Source organism: Hyaena hyaena, unplaced genomic scaffold (assembly GCF_003009895.1).
Source record: "Hyaena hyaena isolate Hyena2069 unplaced genomic scaffold, ASM300989v1 scaffold_859, whole genome shotgun sequence".
Classification (NCBI taxonomy): domain Eukaryota; kingdom Metazoa; phylum Chordata; class Mammalia; order Carnivora; family Hyaenidae; genus Hyaena; species Hyaena hyaena.
Window position 1 is genome coordinate 645,799 of NW_024081492.1, and position 18,146 is coordinate 663,944.

Here is an 18,146-nt window from a genome sequence, read left to right on the forward strand (position 1 = left end):
CAAGAAAACTTAGAAAGATAATCTCAAACTGATGCACGTTTAGCACAACCACCACTTTGCTTTAGCAAACAGTAGGTACTTAAGAGTTGCTCAGTGTTCGAAATAAGTCAGGCAGAGAAGGACAAATATCATATGTTTGCACGTATAGGAGGATTAGGAGGAACTTGACGGAGGAACAAGGGGGAGAAGAAGGGTGGAAATGGTGGGGGAAAGGGAGAGAGGCAAACCATGAGAGACTCTTGAATGCTGACAAAAACTGAGGACTGATGGATGTGGGGGGGATGAGGGATGGGCATGGAGGAGGACACTTGTGGGGATGAGCACTGAGTGTTATGTGGAAACTAATTTGACAATAAACTATTTGTAAAAAAAAAAAAAGAAGAAAAGAAATAGAGAAATAATATGCTATAAAAAAAATAAACTGTGGGATGTTTTGGTACGTAGTATTACTTACATTACTTATACTGCTTTTATCAACTCATAGCAGTGAATTCCTTCTATATTACATTCTCCCAGGAATGAGGACCTGTAATATGTCCCTTGAAACTATTATCATATATTTTGGTCAAACAAAAACCTGTAAATAGCTATACCTCTGAATTTCAATTTTACCTAGAGACAACTGGGATTATTTGTAATTAAGATACTGCGATTTTGGGGCACCTGGGTGGCTTAGCTAGTTAAAAGTAGGCTTCAGCTCAGGACCCGATCTCATGGTTCATTGAGTTACAGCCCTGTGTTGGGCTCTATGTTGACAGCTCAGACCTAGGGCCTGCTTCAGATTCTGTATCTTCTTCTCTCTCTCTGTCCCTCCCCCACTTGCACTCTGTCTCCTTAAAAATGAACATTTTAAAAAATTAAAAAATAAAATACTGTTTTTATAAATCTGAATTTTACATGTAAATATGAGTCTAATTTTCCCTGTATATTTGTAAAATCTACTAATAAAAAACCTACATATCTGCAAAAAAAAAAAAAAAAGAGTTGCTCACTGTTGCTGCTCTTAGCTAACAATGCTGCCAAAAAAAGACAAGTTATGGTCACAGTTGATCTCAGCAATTTTTCTGCTGGGTTTTTTTGTTTGTTTTGTTTGTTTTGTTTTTTTGTTTTTGTTTGTATGTGTGTGTGTGTGTGTACAGAAAACCTTACAAAGGATATCCACGGGTGGTTTACTGTTGGTTTTTCTTAGAGAGAGCTCTTTCTACACCTGCCTGGTTTTGCTGGCAAAGGCAGGTTTCATGACCAGCCAGTTTTGGTCCTCACCCTCAGAATGTCTTTTAGGATAGTGGCGCCTGAGTGGCTCAGTACGTTAAGCATCCAACTCTTGATTTCCACGCAGGTCACGATCTTGCAGTTTGTGAGTTTGAGCCCCGTGTTGGGCTCTGTTCTGTGCTGATAGCGTGAAGCCTGCTTGGGATTCTCTATCTCCCCCTCCACCCCTCCCCTCAAAAATAAATAAACACCTTTTTAACGTGTCTTTTAGGATATTTCAGATGGTATAGAGCAAGAGACAGAGAGACCATTTCCTCTGCATTTCAGAGGTCAAATCTCCTACAGATGTTAGGAGGTTAGAACCCCGGGTTCTGGGCTAGAACCCTGGGCCTGCTCCGAAGGGCCCAGATTCTGAGGTCCTCAGACCCTCGGCCTCAGCAGCAAGGCTCTCACATGAGTAAAGAGATAGGAAGGCCATGGATGAATGAGGCGCAAATTCCCCCAGCACGCTTTTTTCCAGCCTGGGCTGGGTTAGAATCAGAACCCATGCACGGGAGTAGCTGCGAGGAAGAACAAGGAGGCTCATGGCCCCGGAGCATCATCCCCAGACTGCTGCCCATTACATAATTACTGCTATTATGTGGATGGGCTAACGGAGAACATTTTTTACATGAGTGAGCCTGAGAAATTAAAGTCTACACTGCTGACCCATAACTGCTCCAGGACTTCCAGGGATCTCAGCTCCTCATTTAAATGCAAAATACGTTGAACTTCAAGGTGTTTTTCACCGTCCATCAAAAATACTGGACATATTTCATACCCAGCCAAAACAGGCATTTGTTTTGTGGAAAATGTGTGTCTAGGAGCTGATTTCTCCCTTTAACAGCAGGTTCTTCAACCTGTATGAACCAGACCACAGTAAAATTTCAGTAATACTAAATAATAAATTCCACTCCTTGTTGTAGAACATTCCATCATGTCCTAGCAATTTTAAGGGAGGTAACCAATTCATCCTGAATCCTCAAAAGGAAACTAATTTCAGTTGTGTTTATTTTGAAACAAGAGCACTCTTTTTTTAAAATGTTTCTTTAATGTTTATTCTTTTTTGAGAGATGGTGAGAGACCAAGCATGAGTAGCGGAGGGTCAGAGAGAGAGGGAGACACAGAATCTAAAGCAGGCTCCAGGCTCTGAGCTGCCAGCTCAGAGCCCAATGCAGGGCTCAATCTCATGAAACTGTGAGATCATGACCTGAGCTGAAATCAAGAGTTGTACACTTAACCTCCTGAGCCAACAAGGTACCCCCGAGGGTCAATTCTTAGACATGGAGCTTTACTGAGAAGAAAAACTGGAAGGAAAGGTGTGAACTAGAATTTCTTCATAGACCATTCTCCAGTAACCTCTTATCATAACCAGAATTCCTCCCTCAATTATACAGCTAAAGGGGAACCTAGAAATAAAATTCCCTGATTTTTTAACTGGAAGTTACTAAAATGAAGAAAGTAGGAGTATCCGAATGATCAGAAGCTCAAGGTACATTCCAGGGGGCTCATTATTTTTTTCTTTCTTTCTCTTGACCGTTTTCCACTTGTCCATTCTTACCCTTCCTGCTGGCATCTTCCCTGCCTGGGTTTTATCTCTCTCCCTCTCCCTCCTTCTCCCTCTCTGCCCCTCCCCCCCTCCCTCTACCTTTTCCTTCTCCCTCTTTCTCTCCCTCCTTCTATCTCTCTCTCTCCCCCTTCTCTCCCCTCTCCCACTATCTCTCCCCCATTCTCCTTCTCTCTCTCTCCCTCCTCCCTCTCCCCACTACCACATCTCTCTTTCTCTCTGTTTGCCTTACTCCTCTGTATCCAGCAATCCCTCTGACACTCCTGTTAATTCCTTTAGTTTGCCCTTTGTAAATGCATCCGAATAGTTTTAGTGAATTATTAAGCTGTGGACAGATATATAAATACAGGCCTATATTCAGCAATATTATGGTAGACTCACTGCTCTCACAGAACTCTTCTGGGTGAGCGAATGACAGGGGAAGGAGCATTTTCCTTTTAGGTAGAGAAGGAAAAGAAAGTGCATTGAAAGCTGTATGCAGCGTAGAAATATCTACAGACCAAGAAATATTTGTACCAGTACACACATTCACTTCATCTTGCCTTGCTCACCTGGTTTAACTGCCATTTGTGTCACATGGATTTTCAGAGACAGGCTGGTGTATTGCATGCCTGCCTGTGATGACTTCCTTTAACAAGCCATTCTTGATTTTACACAGGTGGGAGTCCTTAGTCCTCGTGCTGATGTATCTTGTCTACATTGTCATCATGAAGTAAGTAAAATGTCTTCTTGGTTTTCTTTTCCAAAACTGTTTCCCACATTTAGCATTATGGGATAGTGTGGAAAGGGGAATGGAGGGGAGGGCAGATAGCTGGCCAGCTTTCGATGCGGTCTATCATGGACTCAATGGTTCCCTCAGCAACCTGCTGTGAATCACTGCAGTTTTGATTAGTGCAAAGACTCTTCCAACCGCTATGTGATGACAAAATCAAATCTTTAGTATTTAACATGAGAGATCTCTGAAACCCTTGCACCCTCTTTAAGGCCTAGCAACCTAGCTTTTGGCTCTTTTGGCTGTTTTTCACTCTCTTTTATAACAAGAAAGGGGGTAAAACTCACTAAGTTATGCTTCTATATAGGTTGATAAAGATGGAACCAGAGCTAATTAAGAGATGGCTAAAACCATGGATCAAAAATCTGCAGACTTCCATTATTCATATTGCATTAGTCATCTATTACTGGGTAACAAATGACCCCAAAATGTGGTGGCTTAAAACTAGAAGGATGTGTTATCTCATTACAGCTTCTGAATTAGGTGTCCAGGGGTACTTAAGTGGGGAGTTCTAAATCAGAGTTTTCCTTGAGATTGCGGTTAGAAGGTTGGCTGGGGTGGCCGTGATCTACTTAACTAGGAATGGAAAATGGCACACTTGCACTATTGGCGGGTGAACTGATAGCGTCTGTTGGCTGGAGTCCTCAGTTCCTCAGCACATGGGCCTCTCCTTGGGGTTGGTTGTGTGTCTCCACAACAAGGGAACAGGTGAGTCAAGAGAGAGAGCAAGAAGGGCCCCCATGCCTTTTATAATCTGGTCTCACAAGTCATACTGTCACTTCTGTCATATTCTGTTTATTAGAAGTAAGCCTAGCCCGCACTCAAGGGATCTGCTTCACCTATTGAAAGGAGGAGTGTCAAAGAATTTGCTGATGTATTTTAAAACCACCACTTCATATGTTCATTTTCCCCCTGGAGCCTGGGTGTCTTACTCTTTGTATCAAGAATTAAATTGCTGGTGTTTCCCTTACTCTAAGGTAAAATGTAAGCACCATGGCTGTGAACCTGCTGGTTCATCTTTTTGCCAAGTATCATTGAGATAAGAAACTTATAAATAATGCAGAGACATTTCATGCTGCAGCTACTGAACCCCCTGGGAACTGTTTCTTTCATTCTAAATTAACCCATACTTCCCCCAGCGTATGTGACTACTTCTCAGGGGCATGAAAGTAGAACACAATCAGCAATTGCCAGTTTGGATAAATCAGGTAGTAGTCTAGAATTTGACATGTCAAGTTGTCTTTGCTATTGAGGTCTGAGAAAAATTAATTCTGGCCACTAGTGTCTGAGAGACATGTTTTGAGAAATCAGTCTGGCCATTGACTAACATCAAATGGACAATAAAGGTAGGAACTGGCTTAGCTAATGTTCAGTGTGGGCTGTAAGCAGTCTGCTGTCGGTCCACTCAATATAGCGTTCAGCCTTCACCTCAGGAGCTGTCCTGATACCTGGGTCTTGTTACTAGAAGAGCATATTTCTAGAGTATCCTGGTGTGGAGGTACCATGGAATAACTGACAAAGAAATCAGGTGCTTTTATGACTCATCACATTCCATTTAAAAATACCAATTAATGGGCTTCCACAAAAATCGGAGTTGGCCCACAGGCCTTCTAGAGTTTCTAGACTCCAAAGGAAAAGTCTTTGAAACCATCTTGCTCCTCCTCTTAAATAGCAAAACCATTAGGGAATCAGGGTCACTATGAGGAAGCCTCAACAATGCACACATCTTCTTTCAGTGTTTTTTAAATTGATTATTTCACCCCTTTTTAAAAAACTTTTTAAGTCTCTAAGTTCGAGTTCCCAAAGAGTCAAGAGTCTTTTTCTTCCCCTTTGAAAAGGTGAATCAGTCATTTATTCCAGAATCATTGACTGCTCTGTGCCCAACATGGATCTTGGGTTTTGAATCTGAATTTAGATGACAGCATGTCCTATTGTACATTCACTAGGGGCTTCACAGAATAAGGAGGGCTTACACCAGAGCTGGTCTAAAGGGAAGAAAGATTGAGGAATTTTGCTAGCATGCATCGTGTGGTCCCTGCACCCCCATACCAAGCCATCATAAATCCCATGAGTTACTGGCAGGGCTTGTGGACATTAAGATAACACCGTAAACAGTCTCTCTCCTCGCCCCCAAACTATGCCCGGTGTAAAAGCTAATGAGGTGTGTTTCTGCTGATGCCTCAACTTTACCAACCTTCCAGCTGCTCAAACCAGCAGGATACAAATAAAATGGGGAATGGCAGCTACTGTGCTCACAGAATTTTCTGCATCAATTCTGGTCCCAAGTTCTAAATTGAAATCTCTGCTCTTTAGCCATCCCCATCTGCAACCAGAGGCTTTAATCATTGGGTTTTACAAAATCTGATTTATAAAATTGCACACTCCACAATAAAATAGCTTCAGGGTGCAGGCACAAAATTTAAAACATTCAATTAAAAACATAAAACTGAGTAGCATCAGTTAAAAACAGCATATATTAGAGTTGTCAGCTGCCTCCTGGGGGGATGACTTTGAACATTCTGTGTGAAGGTCAAAAATCAATTTAAGTTTAGGCCAAGTAGATAGAAATCTTAAGGGAGCATGAGGCATAGTTGGCCTTAGTGAAGATTGATTTCTATACATATCTGAGTTCCTTCTTTAGGATTTGGCCCCCAGGTGAGGCAGTGTAGTTTGGTGATTGAAATCAAGGGTGTCACATTCAGCTCTGCCTGGTCACAGCTTCCACCCACCATTTGCCAGCAGTAAGACCTTGGCCAAGTCATTCAGCCATCTTGAATCTGTTTCCTTCTTCCAAAACAGGATGCATAATGCCTCCTACCACAAAGGTTGTTTGTAAGGATGCAATGTGACAGCATAGTTAAGTTATTAACCACTATCTTGTTTCAAGAAAGCTCTCATAACAATACTATACATAGTGTTGTTACTTTGTTATCCAAATCCAAATAAATGTGTAACACACAGTTGTACTGCAAGTTGGTATTTCTGTGGATTCTGATGACAGAAATATTGCCTGTCCCCCATAACTCTATCAGTAGGGCAAGACATTCTTCTTGAGTTTACAAAATGGGGAGAACTTTTCATTAAGAATAATTTGAATATTTAGGGGCCTCTGGGTGGCCCAGTCACTTAAGCATCCAACTTCAGCTTGGGTGATGATCTTGCAGTTCATGGGTTTGAGCCCTGTATCAAGCTCTGTGATGACAGCTCAGAACCTGGAGCCTTCTTCAGATTCTGTGTCTCCCTCTAGCTCTGCCACTCCCCTGCTCTCTCTCTTTCTCTCTAAAAATAAGTAAACATTAAAAATTTTTTTAAATTTTAAAGAAGAATTTGAATATTTATAAAAGCTAACAGAATAGCCCCTCCCCATGCTCATCACCAGCCCTGATGGCCAGTAGCCCACACCCCATCCACCCATCCTTTTCCTTTCCTCCACATGATTTGAAGCACCAGACAGCACACCAGTTCATCTATAAAAATTTCAGTATACATCTCTAAAAGGATATCACCACGTCATTATCACACCCAACATTAATGCTACTTCTTTAGTGTAATTAAATACCAAATCAATGTTCAAACTTTTAATGATCTCTTGAATGTCAATTTTTACAGGTTTCTTTTAATCTCATAAACTTTAAAAAATCAGAATCCAGGGGCACCTGGGTGGCTTAGTTGGTTAAGCATCCGACTTTCGCTTAGGTCATGATCTCGCGGTTTGTGGGTTCGAGCCCCGCGTCGGGCTCTGTGCTGACTGCCAGCTCAGAGCCTGGCGCCTATTTCAGAGTCTGTGTCTCCCTCTCTCTCTGACCCTCCCCTGATCACGCTGTCTCTCTCTCTCTCCTAGAAATAAATAAAAATTTAAAAAAATCAGAATCCAAATAAATCCCACTCATTATAATTGGTTGCTCCAACCTTAAAAAAAAATTTTTAATATTTCTTTTTTTTGAGAGAGAGAGACAGAGACAGAGAGACAGAGTGTGAATGGGAAAGGGGCAGAGAGAAAGGGAGACACAGAATCTGAAGCAGGCTTCAGGCTCTGAGCTAACAGCTTGAGAGTTCACGGGGCTTGAACTCATGAACCATGAGATCATGACCTGAACCAAAGTTGGATGCTTAACCAACTGAGCCACCCAGGCACCCCAATAGCCCAGCATTAAGAGAGATTCACAGGATCCCAACCTGTGATTTTAGAAAACCAAACACAGACAGAGACCTAGAGTGCCAGCCAGCCTGTAACACGCAGACTGTGACACACTGGGTAGCAGCGTAGGTGTGACACCTGTTCCTTCCCCCGCTGAGTCAAACCCTGACAGCAAAGAGTCCTGGAGACATGGCCAAGAGAAGGTAGACCTTGCCCATACCACTGAGCCTCATGGTGGCCCTTCCATTCACAGACTGTGGGCAGAGGATCTCAATCCTGGGGTACCTCCATTGACCTTGAAGAAGTTGCAAAGAAAGCAGTGTGTCTCTATTGACTTATGTAATGTTGGTTTTATTTTCACTTACCATAGATCCTTAAGTTGGAAAATAGGACAGGTAGCATTTTCTGCAGGGAAAACGGAAGGACAAAATAATAACAATGATAACACCACACCTAGACTGGGAGCAGTGCAGAACAGCAGATAGGGGGTGGGCAGTGGGGGAACAGCAAAAACTGACAGACCCCTTCTGCTCATTACTTTGTTCAGATATAACGCTTGCATCCATCAGTGCTTTGAAAGAAGAACGAAAGGTACTGGAAACATGGTCAACGGCTTAGCCAACAATGCGGAAATCGATGACAGCAGTAATTGTGACGCAACTGTGGTGCTACTCAAGAAAGGTAACCGAGTGGAGCCTCAGTCCAAGAGGGAGTCCTGAGAGTCTTCCTGGGGCGCTATGGCGGGCTTGGTGGGATGGCTGCCTGTCCCAGAGCAGACTGAAGGAGAGAAGGGTCTGGTCCCGCCGCCTCCCTTTGGCTGCATCCTGAGGCAGTCATACCTGGTGATGAGCCCGCCTGAGAAAGCTTTGTGAAGTTCTTGAGCAAAACATATGCTGGGAGTGACAAGGGGGAGGAGGAATTAGGAGAGGCTGTAAAAAAGAGAAGACTGGGAGAGGGAGTGTGGTTTGAGGTATTGACTCACATTTTGGCTGTGTGACTGTGAAGTGGGCCATGATTTTCTCTTCTGCAAAATGGGGATGACTTTTTAACAAGTAGAGGAGATAAAGAATGTAAAATACCCCATTTGTGATCATTGTTGTTAGTATACTATTATATCCAAATTCTCTTTCAGGCTACGTTATCTCAGTTTCCAAGCTGCAAAATAACATGGCAAATTACCCTCCACTTTTTTCAAAGCAATTCTTATATTCAGTACATTCTCATTAAGCAGTTGATATACTAAAAGAACTAAGATAGTGCTCCCTAATAATATTCTTTCTTAGAGGAACACAGAAAATTATCATTTACTTTTGCCTTAGAATGTGTTTTTTTTTGTTTGTTTGTTTCACTTAATTTCTTTTAACTTTCTCCAAAAAACATGTGGGTTTATTTCTTCTTGGTCCCATATGGTTGCTTTGTAGGAAAAACAAAAAAGAAATTAGAAAATATATGTTATTTTCAAATATATGTCTGAGTTTGAAATCTGTGGGTAATTATTTGAATTTGAAAATCAATTATGTGGGGCACTTGGGTGGCTCATTCGGTTGAGCACCTGGGTTCGGCTCAGGTCATGATCTCACGGTTCGTGGGTTGGAGCCCCGTGTCGGGCTCTGTGCTGACAACTCAGAGCCTGGAGCCTGTCTTTGGATCCTGTGTCTCCCTCTCTCTCTGACCCTCCCCTGCTCACGCTCTCTCTTTCTCAAAAATAAATAAAACATTACAAAGACATTTTAAAAAAGGAAAATAAAATTGATTATGTGATATACTCTTCTAGTTATGTTTAACAAAAGACTTAAGAGTATTCAGTGCCATCCCACATAAGGATTTAATCTCCTCTCTTCTGGATAGTTTTTAACCATAAAAGGAATACTCTTAGGGAACCAAAAAGAGCTACCTCATATTAGTCAGTGTTTCCAGACATCATTTCATGGTTTAGTGGCTTGGAAAACAGGAGTGAGGACCAGGTGTGTGGCCAGGTACCTGTGAGAGGTGTGCTTATATCACATGTTCACAGAGAGGGAACTTGGGCCTTGGTAAAACTTTTTTATCAGTCCTGTCAGCAAATCTTGTGTACCGATTTGGGCCCCGCTGGGCCTTGGCCCTCTGTAATGTGGCCAGCTCAGCCACCTACCCCTGTCTGTCAGCCCTGCTCATAGACTGGGCTACAGCAGTGTGCGCGTTTCTCCACTAAGGCCTGCAATGGGCATTAAAATCAGTTCTATAGCTTTTAACAGCTCAGGACATTGAACATTGTTGACATTTGAAAGGCATAAAGGGTTACTAAATATTATTGGGATCTTTCCTGTGCCCCAGGACTGATTGGTGGAGAAAAAAATCCTTTGAAGACACAGAGGAATTCTCTTAGGTTATCACTTATTTTTACTGTGCCAGTGAGTGATACTTAAATTGTTTCAAGTCATTTCAAACAAGCTATATCAGTGAGCCTCATGCAAAGAAGAGTTTGACTCTTCTCTAGAGTTTTCCCACTACAGTTTTCCTTGGATGGATGGCCAGATGGATGAGTGGTTGGATGGTTGGATGGCAGGATGGATGCATGGATACATGGATGGATGGATGGATGGATGGATGGATGGATGGAAGGATGGATGAAGGAAGGAAGGAAGGGAGGGAGGAAGGGATGGAGGGAGGGAGGGAGGGAGGGAGGATGGGTGGGTAGATGGATGAATAGATGGATGATTGGGTAGATGGAAGGAAGGATAGAGGGGTAGATGATAGGATGGATGGACAGATGAATAAATGAGTAGATAGGAGGGAGTGGGGGCAGGAAGGAGGGAGAAGGGGAGAAAAGGAAGGGAAAGAAGACTACATAAATATCTCTTTCCTGCTCCTAGCCTCAATGTTATCTTTACTTTTTGTTTTTAATTTCCCTAGCCAATTTCCACCGCAAAGCGTCTGTGATCATGGTAGATGAGTTGCTGTCAGCCTATCCTCACCAGCTTTCTTTCTCTGAGGCTGGACTTCGAATCATGATCACCAGCCACTTTCCCCCCAAGACCCGCCTCTCCATGGCCAGTCGCATGTTGATCAATGAGGTATCTGGGAAATTCTGTGTTTGCCACTGGACAGGGGTGGGAGACTTTGGGAAGGGGAGGAAGTTTCTCACTCTGAAAACAGAAATTCCAAACTCAGCACTGAACACAATAATATTCCTCAGCTATTTCCCAACATCTTTGCTTATGGAGCCAGCTGTACATCCTATTTCTTGCTCTTCCTCCCACGTGTTGAAAGACATGATCAGGCTCACAGTTATATAGAAAAACTCTCCTATCCTCTCTACCCACCTATTTCTTTTCATCTTACATATGGGTAGAACCCTCTGATGTGAACTTGCACAAAAGCAGTTGCTAAATCAAGCTTGCCTTACTTTAAAGTAATATAGTCTCTGACCTGAATTTTTCTGTGTATCCCTTTTTCTGAAGTGGCAGCCTTATTGATACACTAGTCCAGACACATTTGTGTGGCTTTCTCATATATGTACCAAGTGATTCCTGCAGTGCAGAGAAGAAAGATAATAGTGTAGTGCCCAGGGATCAAGAATGCTGATAGAGGGGCGCCTGGGTGGCTTAGTCGGTTAAGCGTCTGACTTTCGCTTAGGTCATGATCTCGCGGTTCGTGGGTTCAAGCCCCGCATCGGGCTCTGTGCTGACTGCTAGCTCAGAGCCTGGAGCCTGTTTCAGTCTGTGAATTCCTCTCTCTCTGACCCTCCCCTGCTCGCGCTGTCTCTCTCTCTCTCTCCTAGAAATAAATAAAACATTAAAAAAAAAAAAAAAAAGAATGCTGATAGAAAAGAAGGACATGTTGGAGAGAGACAATATTTCCTCTAAAGGAATTTTCAAATTCCTGTGGGTCATAACAGGTGAATCCTTCCTCCCAGAAGGAGGTTGTCTGAGTTGCTTATTACTTTGAGGAATCCCTTAAGACTTCACTGAAGAGTCTTCTGGAAGCATCTCCCTATCACAGCCTGAAAAATGTCCTAATAGCTGGTGTTCTAGTTGTAAGGATCTACAGTCCCTCTGACTGTGACTTTCTCTTTCCAGAGGCAAAGACTCATAAACAGTAGGGCCTATGCCAATGGAGAATCTGAGGTGGCCATCAAAATACCAATTAAGCACACCGTGGAGAATGGGACAGGACCCAGCAGTGGCCCAGACAGAGGCGTGAATGGGACTCGGAGGGATGATGTTGTTGCCGAAGCTGGTAACGAGACAGAGAATGAGAATGAGGACAATGACAACAACGAGAATGATGAAGAGGAAGAGGATGATGAAGATGATGATGAAGGACCATACACACCATTCGACCTCCCCTGTAAGAGGACCTATGTCTGGGCTAGTATTGGGAGCTATTTTAGGGCACTTAGTACATGTCCTTGACTTTGATGATCTTTTTACCATCCAATTCAAAGAACAATCTCTATACACAAATATAGAAATATTTACAGTAACTCCTACCATGGGCAAGACTCTGTTTTAGAGGGTCCAGATGAACAAGATGGCGACACATGATCATTGGCTGAAATGTGGGTTCTTTGATCAAATGTATAATTTTGTTGGCACTTTGTGGAGGAAGATCTTCTCTTAGCTGCTCTGTGGGACCTTTTAGTGCTAAGGAGGAAATGCACAGACCCCATGTTGGGGAGACAGCTTGGTGCTCAAGGGAAGAAGCTCTTCACCCACCCATTACATTTGGCTGGGGGAGCTGTCCTGTCAAAGCCAGACTAGGGGAACATGTGCAGCCTTCCCAGTTGGCTTTTGTTCTTCTCACTTTCTACCCCTCACCCACCTTCAGGTCTCTCCTTTCCCATTACCTAAGATGCCACCATAGATACAGACCTAAGCAAAAAGCACCCCAGCCCCAGCTAAATCTCATACAGTGAGACTGGCAGAGGGAATCTCCCTGGTACCTTGAAGGGGAGGGATAAGGCATGTATAGTTTTCAGGACCCCAGCCACCAAGGTAGTTGTCCTCTCCTGACTGCTGCCTGACAATGACTTGGCTATTCCAGAGACCTTGTCCTCCTACCCTACCCATTACTGGAATGAGTGGACCAAGTCCAAAGAATTATACCTATTTGCTAGACCTTCCAGAACTTCTGGCTGCTTCAGGAGAGAATGCCCTGGTCAAGTCTATGAGGCTTAATTAATGTGTGCAACTTCTCCAGGATGTTTGAATATCCAGGAGGACTCTGAATTCTGGGGAAGGATTGCTTGACCCACTTGAAAGGCCATTTAATGATGGGATGTGGGTGTGGAGTCTCAGAGTTCTGTGTTATTTTCAGATGCAAGGTGACATCAAGTGAAACTAGGACCAGAGCTGCTCTCCTATGCCCCCTCAGGGTTCCTCAGATCTAAACTTCATCAAATGTTTACCAAAACTAACTAGAGAATACTCACTCAGATCCTATACCCCAAAGTCCTGAACTGCCCAGCCAGAGTTAAATCATTACTTGTTAGAAGATTATCTTGATTGGAAAAAAAAAGTATACTGGCTCTTTACCCATTTTGCCACCTTTGGCTATATTTCTTGGTGGCCTTCTTCCCTATCAGCCAGGACAAAAGCATTTTAAGGATGAAGTGACCAGGCCCCACTCTTTCTCCCTTATGAACGTTTGTGTTCATTTTCCATTGCTGCATAACAAGTCACCACAAATTTAGTGGCTTAAAACAGCATGGCTGGGTTTCAGAGCCTCCGAAGGCCATATTGGAGGTGCAGACAGGGCTTAGTCTTTCCCAGAAGCCCTGGGGACAGTCACTCCCAGACACATGCAGACTGTTGGCAAAATCCAGTTCCTTGTGGGTTGTAAGGCTGAGTCCACTTTCCCTGCTGGCTGTCAGCGGGGGGTTGCTCACTGCTCTTGAAGGCCTGGTTTCTTCAAATCAGCAATGGTGCTTTGGGTCCTTTGCACACTTCTAATCTCTTGGCCCTCCCCTTCAGCTTTTGTGGGGCCTAGATCAAGCCCAACTGCATAATTTCCCTGTGAGGGAGTCAGTGCTATGACCCAGCAGAGCACAGTCACAGAACTGGTAGGTTGGCCTCCGCAGGTTCTGAGAATCAGGGCATAGACTCTTGGAAGCCTACATCTAAAATTCTGCCCAGCCCAGCCTTTGCTTTCAGAGTTCACCAATGGCAGCCCATAACCAAGCTCTAAAAGTAACTGTTTTGCTAAAGTTTCACTGATGAAAGCTCTCAGGCCAGGTGAAGAGTCTCTAAGGGGCCATGTTGGCCTCCCAAAAGCCCCAAGTGCACCCATCTACCTTACACTAAAGACACATGTGTGACACCAGATAACTGGCTTCCACAACTGAGGCTCATTACTTAGTGGGACAAAGGGGGGCCCTCTTCGGATCACTTGTTTTGTTTTTCTAACCTGAATGGGATAAATGCCAGGCCTAACCTTGAGGTTTTAAGGTGCCTTATAACTGTTGCTCACCTTCCCTCCTCATTTCTGGGCTTAGTTGCAGATGAGGAGGCCTGGGGCTTCCAGCTACATCATCTGGTCTCCTCATATGTTAAGAAATGTGGCTGTAGGCATGGGCTCACGAAGCCCACCTCAGGACCCTGCACACTTTGGAAGTGCAGACATGAGAGGAGAAAACATGCCTGCCTGGTCCTGCCACTCCTCAGGGTCTCTGCTTCATTCCTGCCCCGCGCCCCTGAGTTTCCAAGACAGTAAGTGGAATCCCAAGGTCTTCACCTTGGCCACCCTTGATAAAATGCAGGCTCTGGTGGGAGGCCCAAGATTCTGCACTTATAACAAGCCCGCAGATGACACTGGTGCTGTTTGTCTGTGGGCCACACCTGAGGCAGTGAGGGGTAGCACCCTGGAGTCACACCGGTGATCTGTACAGTTCCCCTGAGCCTTAGGGGAGCCTCATTCAGAGCCAGGGTCTGCCTTTGACATGGAGAGTGGGGAGATTGTCCAACTTTTATCTTCTGTCCCCTTCCACCAACTGAGGCCAAACTTCATTCCTGGACTCGGGAACTTCCATCGGAGGCTAGGGGACTGAGTCTCCAGCAGGCCCTGCCTTGGGCAGGGAGACCTCTTCAAGCAGTGCGGCCAACAGAGGCCACTCGAGGAGCTGGGAGGACTCAGTCTGGGGAGCCCCACATCTGGTTCCTCTGCACTAAGTTCCTTTGGCCTGAAAAAGATCTGGCCACACGGTGGGGACATTTTCCCCTCTCACAGTAATGTAGGGGCGTGGGCTGTCTGTGTTCCTGTCACAACTGTAGGGCTTTCTTCTCTCCAGAACTTGACTATAATGAGCAGTTACAATTAGTAATTAAGAAATTATGTGGAAGTATGTAAATATAGGCATATCTATGATGTCTGTACGTGTGCACTCATACATTGTGTGTGCATATATGTATGCATACACAAATACAAGTATGTGCATATATGTGCAGTGTGCACATGTTGATATAATGTATACATCTAGTGTGTTTATTCATATATAATATACATTTGTATACTGTGTTGTATGCTTATATGATATATGCACAGATATTAACATACCTGTGTTTTTATATGTGCATATAATATGTGTATAGGCTAAGTTCATATCGTATATATGTTTTATATACACCTATGCACAGTATATGTCTATGTGCATATATATACATATACATTGCACATATATTCTTATCTCTTGCATGAAGAAAGCCTTACTGTTGACTGGCAAAAATAGAAATGTTTACATGTGTACATAGGCAGACATATTTCCACAGAAAAAAGACTGAATAGAAGTACACTGAAATTTGAGTATATTTATCATAAGTGGAATTCTTGTTTAAACTTTTCTAGATTTTCCATTCTAAAACAGTGTACATTTTTCTTGCCTGTATAATTAGAACAAATTGATATATTTAATCTAGGCCTATAATGATGAGCAATGATTTTTTTCTTCTCAATAGAATTAAGCTTCTTTAAAAGGTCAATAAGGAATATAACTTAAGAACAGGTCCTTTGTAGGGCGCCTGGGTGGCTCAGTTGGTTAAGTGTCTGACTTTGGCTCAGGTCATGATCTCACAGTCTGTGGATTCGAGACTTGCGTCAGGTTTTGTACTGACAGCTCAGAGCCTGGAGCCTGCTTCAGATTCTGTGTCTCCCTCTCTCTCTGACCCTCCCACACTTGCTTTCTGTCTCTGTCTCTCAAAATAAAGACCAAAAAATTAAAACAAAAAAACAGGTCTTTTGCTCTTTGGAGCCAAGTCACACTCAAAGGGATGCTCTAATGCTCAGAGTCCCCGCTTCATGTCCCCTGGCTTCATCTCTCAGTTGCTGGCTGACTTCCGAGAAATCACATAATCACTGGCACATCGGGTTCATGCACAGAGAGTTTTGTTTTCTTCATTCATGGCTGTAGCCTCAAAACCCAAAGCGGCACCTGGCACACTCTGGCAGAGGGGCTTTCAATAAATATTTGTTAAATGAAGGAATAAACCTATCCCTGGAGGGCTCTGTTTGCACCACATAGCAATGCATGAAAAGATGGGGAAATATCCAGAAATACTGTTGATGCAAGAGGAAAGGAAGCCATTTTTACCTTTTTATTTAGAAGTGGAAATTTAAGCCAGCTGAAAATGCACATGCATTAACATCACTGTGTTTATATGTGCATATAATATACATAGTGGTTAAATTCTTATGGCATATATGAAATTATTTACACCTATGCAGAGTATAAGTTGTACATATATTCTTATCCCTTGCATGAAGAAAGCCTTATCATTGACTAACAGAAATAGAAACGTTTACATGTGGATGTAGGCAAACACACTTTCACAAGAAAAAAGGCTGAAAAGAATACTCCAAAATATAAGAATGTTTCTTATCTGACTGCTCCTGCTCCTCAAAATCACTTAAAAAGCACATTTCTCTATCACTTGGTTTGCTTAGGAGCTGTTTTAGTTACATTACATTCTTGATTATACTGACAGATTCTTTTTTTTTTTAATGTTTATTCATTTTTAAGAGACAGAGATAGAGCATGATCAGGGGAGAGGCAGAAAGAGAGGGAGACACAGAATCTGAAGCAGGCTCCAGGCTCTGAGCTGTCAGTACAGAGCCCAATCCAGGGCTCAAACACACGAGCTGTGAGATCATGAGACCTGAGCCAAAGTCAGACGCATAACCAACTGAGCCACCCAGGCACCCCATACTGATTGAATTTCTACTGTATATTTGTTGCTGTTACAGTAGAGCCATAATTCACATAAAGCATCTATATCATGAAACAGAAAACTGTTTTCTAGATATAAGGCCCCCCAGAGTCAAGCCAGAATTTTCTAAAGCAGCCGAGAGGAGAAAACTCAAAATTCATTGGTGCTAACATGCACTGCTTGCAGCTCTACGTAATATCATTTTCTAAGCTCCTACACTCATAAGTTCCGATTTCTTTTTTTGTTTGTTTAATTTTCTGAAGAATTTCTGAAGGATGACAGAGCCAGAGGGCAGTCATTCCTCTTCCCATTGGTGTATTTCTTTGTAACTCTGATGGAGTGTGCATATTTCAAACTGCACCGAGTCTCTCTGTGTGGGGGCCTCAAGAAGACTAGAAGGCCAGTGAGGGGGTCCCCGGAGCCCCAGATATGTAAGTGACATCACCACATTACAGGATTTAGCAGCATGCAGAACCCCAGGATGCCTTTGGCATCCAAGGGTCTGACTATGTTCTAGATTCTACAGCATTTTTAAAACTGCTCACAAAAATCCCCCAACGGCTTTCTTGCTTTGAAATCTGGCCAAACAGTCCCTAGTGTCTGTGGCATTTGTCCCCATCCTGTAGCGGCTAACTGGGAAAGTGCTGGATTCCACTATAAAGTTACAAAATAAATTTCATTGAGCACTTTATTAATCATCGTTCAAAGTATCATATTAAAAATACCTCCTTAACTCTGGTGGGAATATAAAATGGGATGATCATTTTTGGAAGACTGCTCTACAGTTTCTTACAAAGTTAGAAAAAAAACTCACCCTATGACTCAGCAATTCTATTCCTGGGTCTTCACCAAAGAGAGATAAAAACATGCCCATAGAAAAAAGTATACAAGAATGCTCATGGACACTTCAGTTGTAATACCTGAGAACTGGCAACAATCCCAAAGTCCCATCCACAGGAGAATGGATAATAAGTTGTGTATCCATAGGATAGAAGGCTACACAGCAATCTAAGTGAAATGAATTCCTGACACACAAATGAATCTCAAAACACATGTTGACTAAAATCACACACCATATGATTTTCCTTACTTGAAGGTGGACAACATGAAAGACTAAACTATCATGGCAACGGGTGGAAGACAGACTGGAAAGAGGCTCAGGGAACTTTCTGGAAGATGGACGTGTTCCATTGGAACAGAGAGTGTATACAATGCATTTCTTACCAAAGGTGTTAGGAG

General features: G+C 43.1%; 1 protein-coding gene across 1 annotated transcript in view; it reads left to right on the plus strand.

Moving 5' to 3' along the window:
- The window catches only part of SLC24A3 (solute carrier family 24 member 3), a 504,574-nt gene that overhangs the window by 452,972 nt on the left and 33,456 nt on the right, over positions 1-18,146 (plus strand). Inside the window, exons 9-12 of the mRNA XM_039220101.1 lie at positions 3,477-3,530; positions 8,276-8,409; positions 10,621-10,781; positions 11,787-12,057. Of these exons, the coding sequence (XP_039076032.1) occupies positions 3,477-3,530; positions 8,276-8,409; positions 10,621-10,781; positions 11,787-12,057 (620 nt within the window). The remainder of the gene's footprint in view (positions 1-3,476; positions 3,531-8,275; positions 8,410-10,620; positions 10,782-11,786; positions 12,058-18,146) is intronic.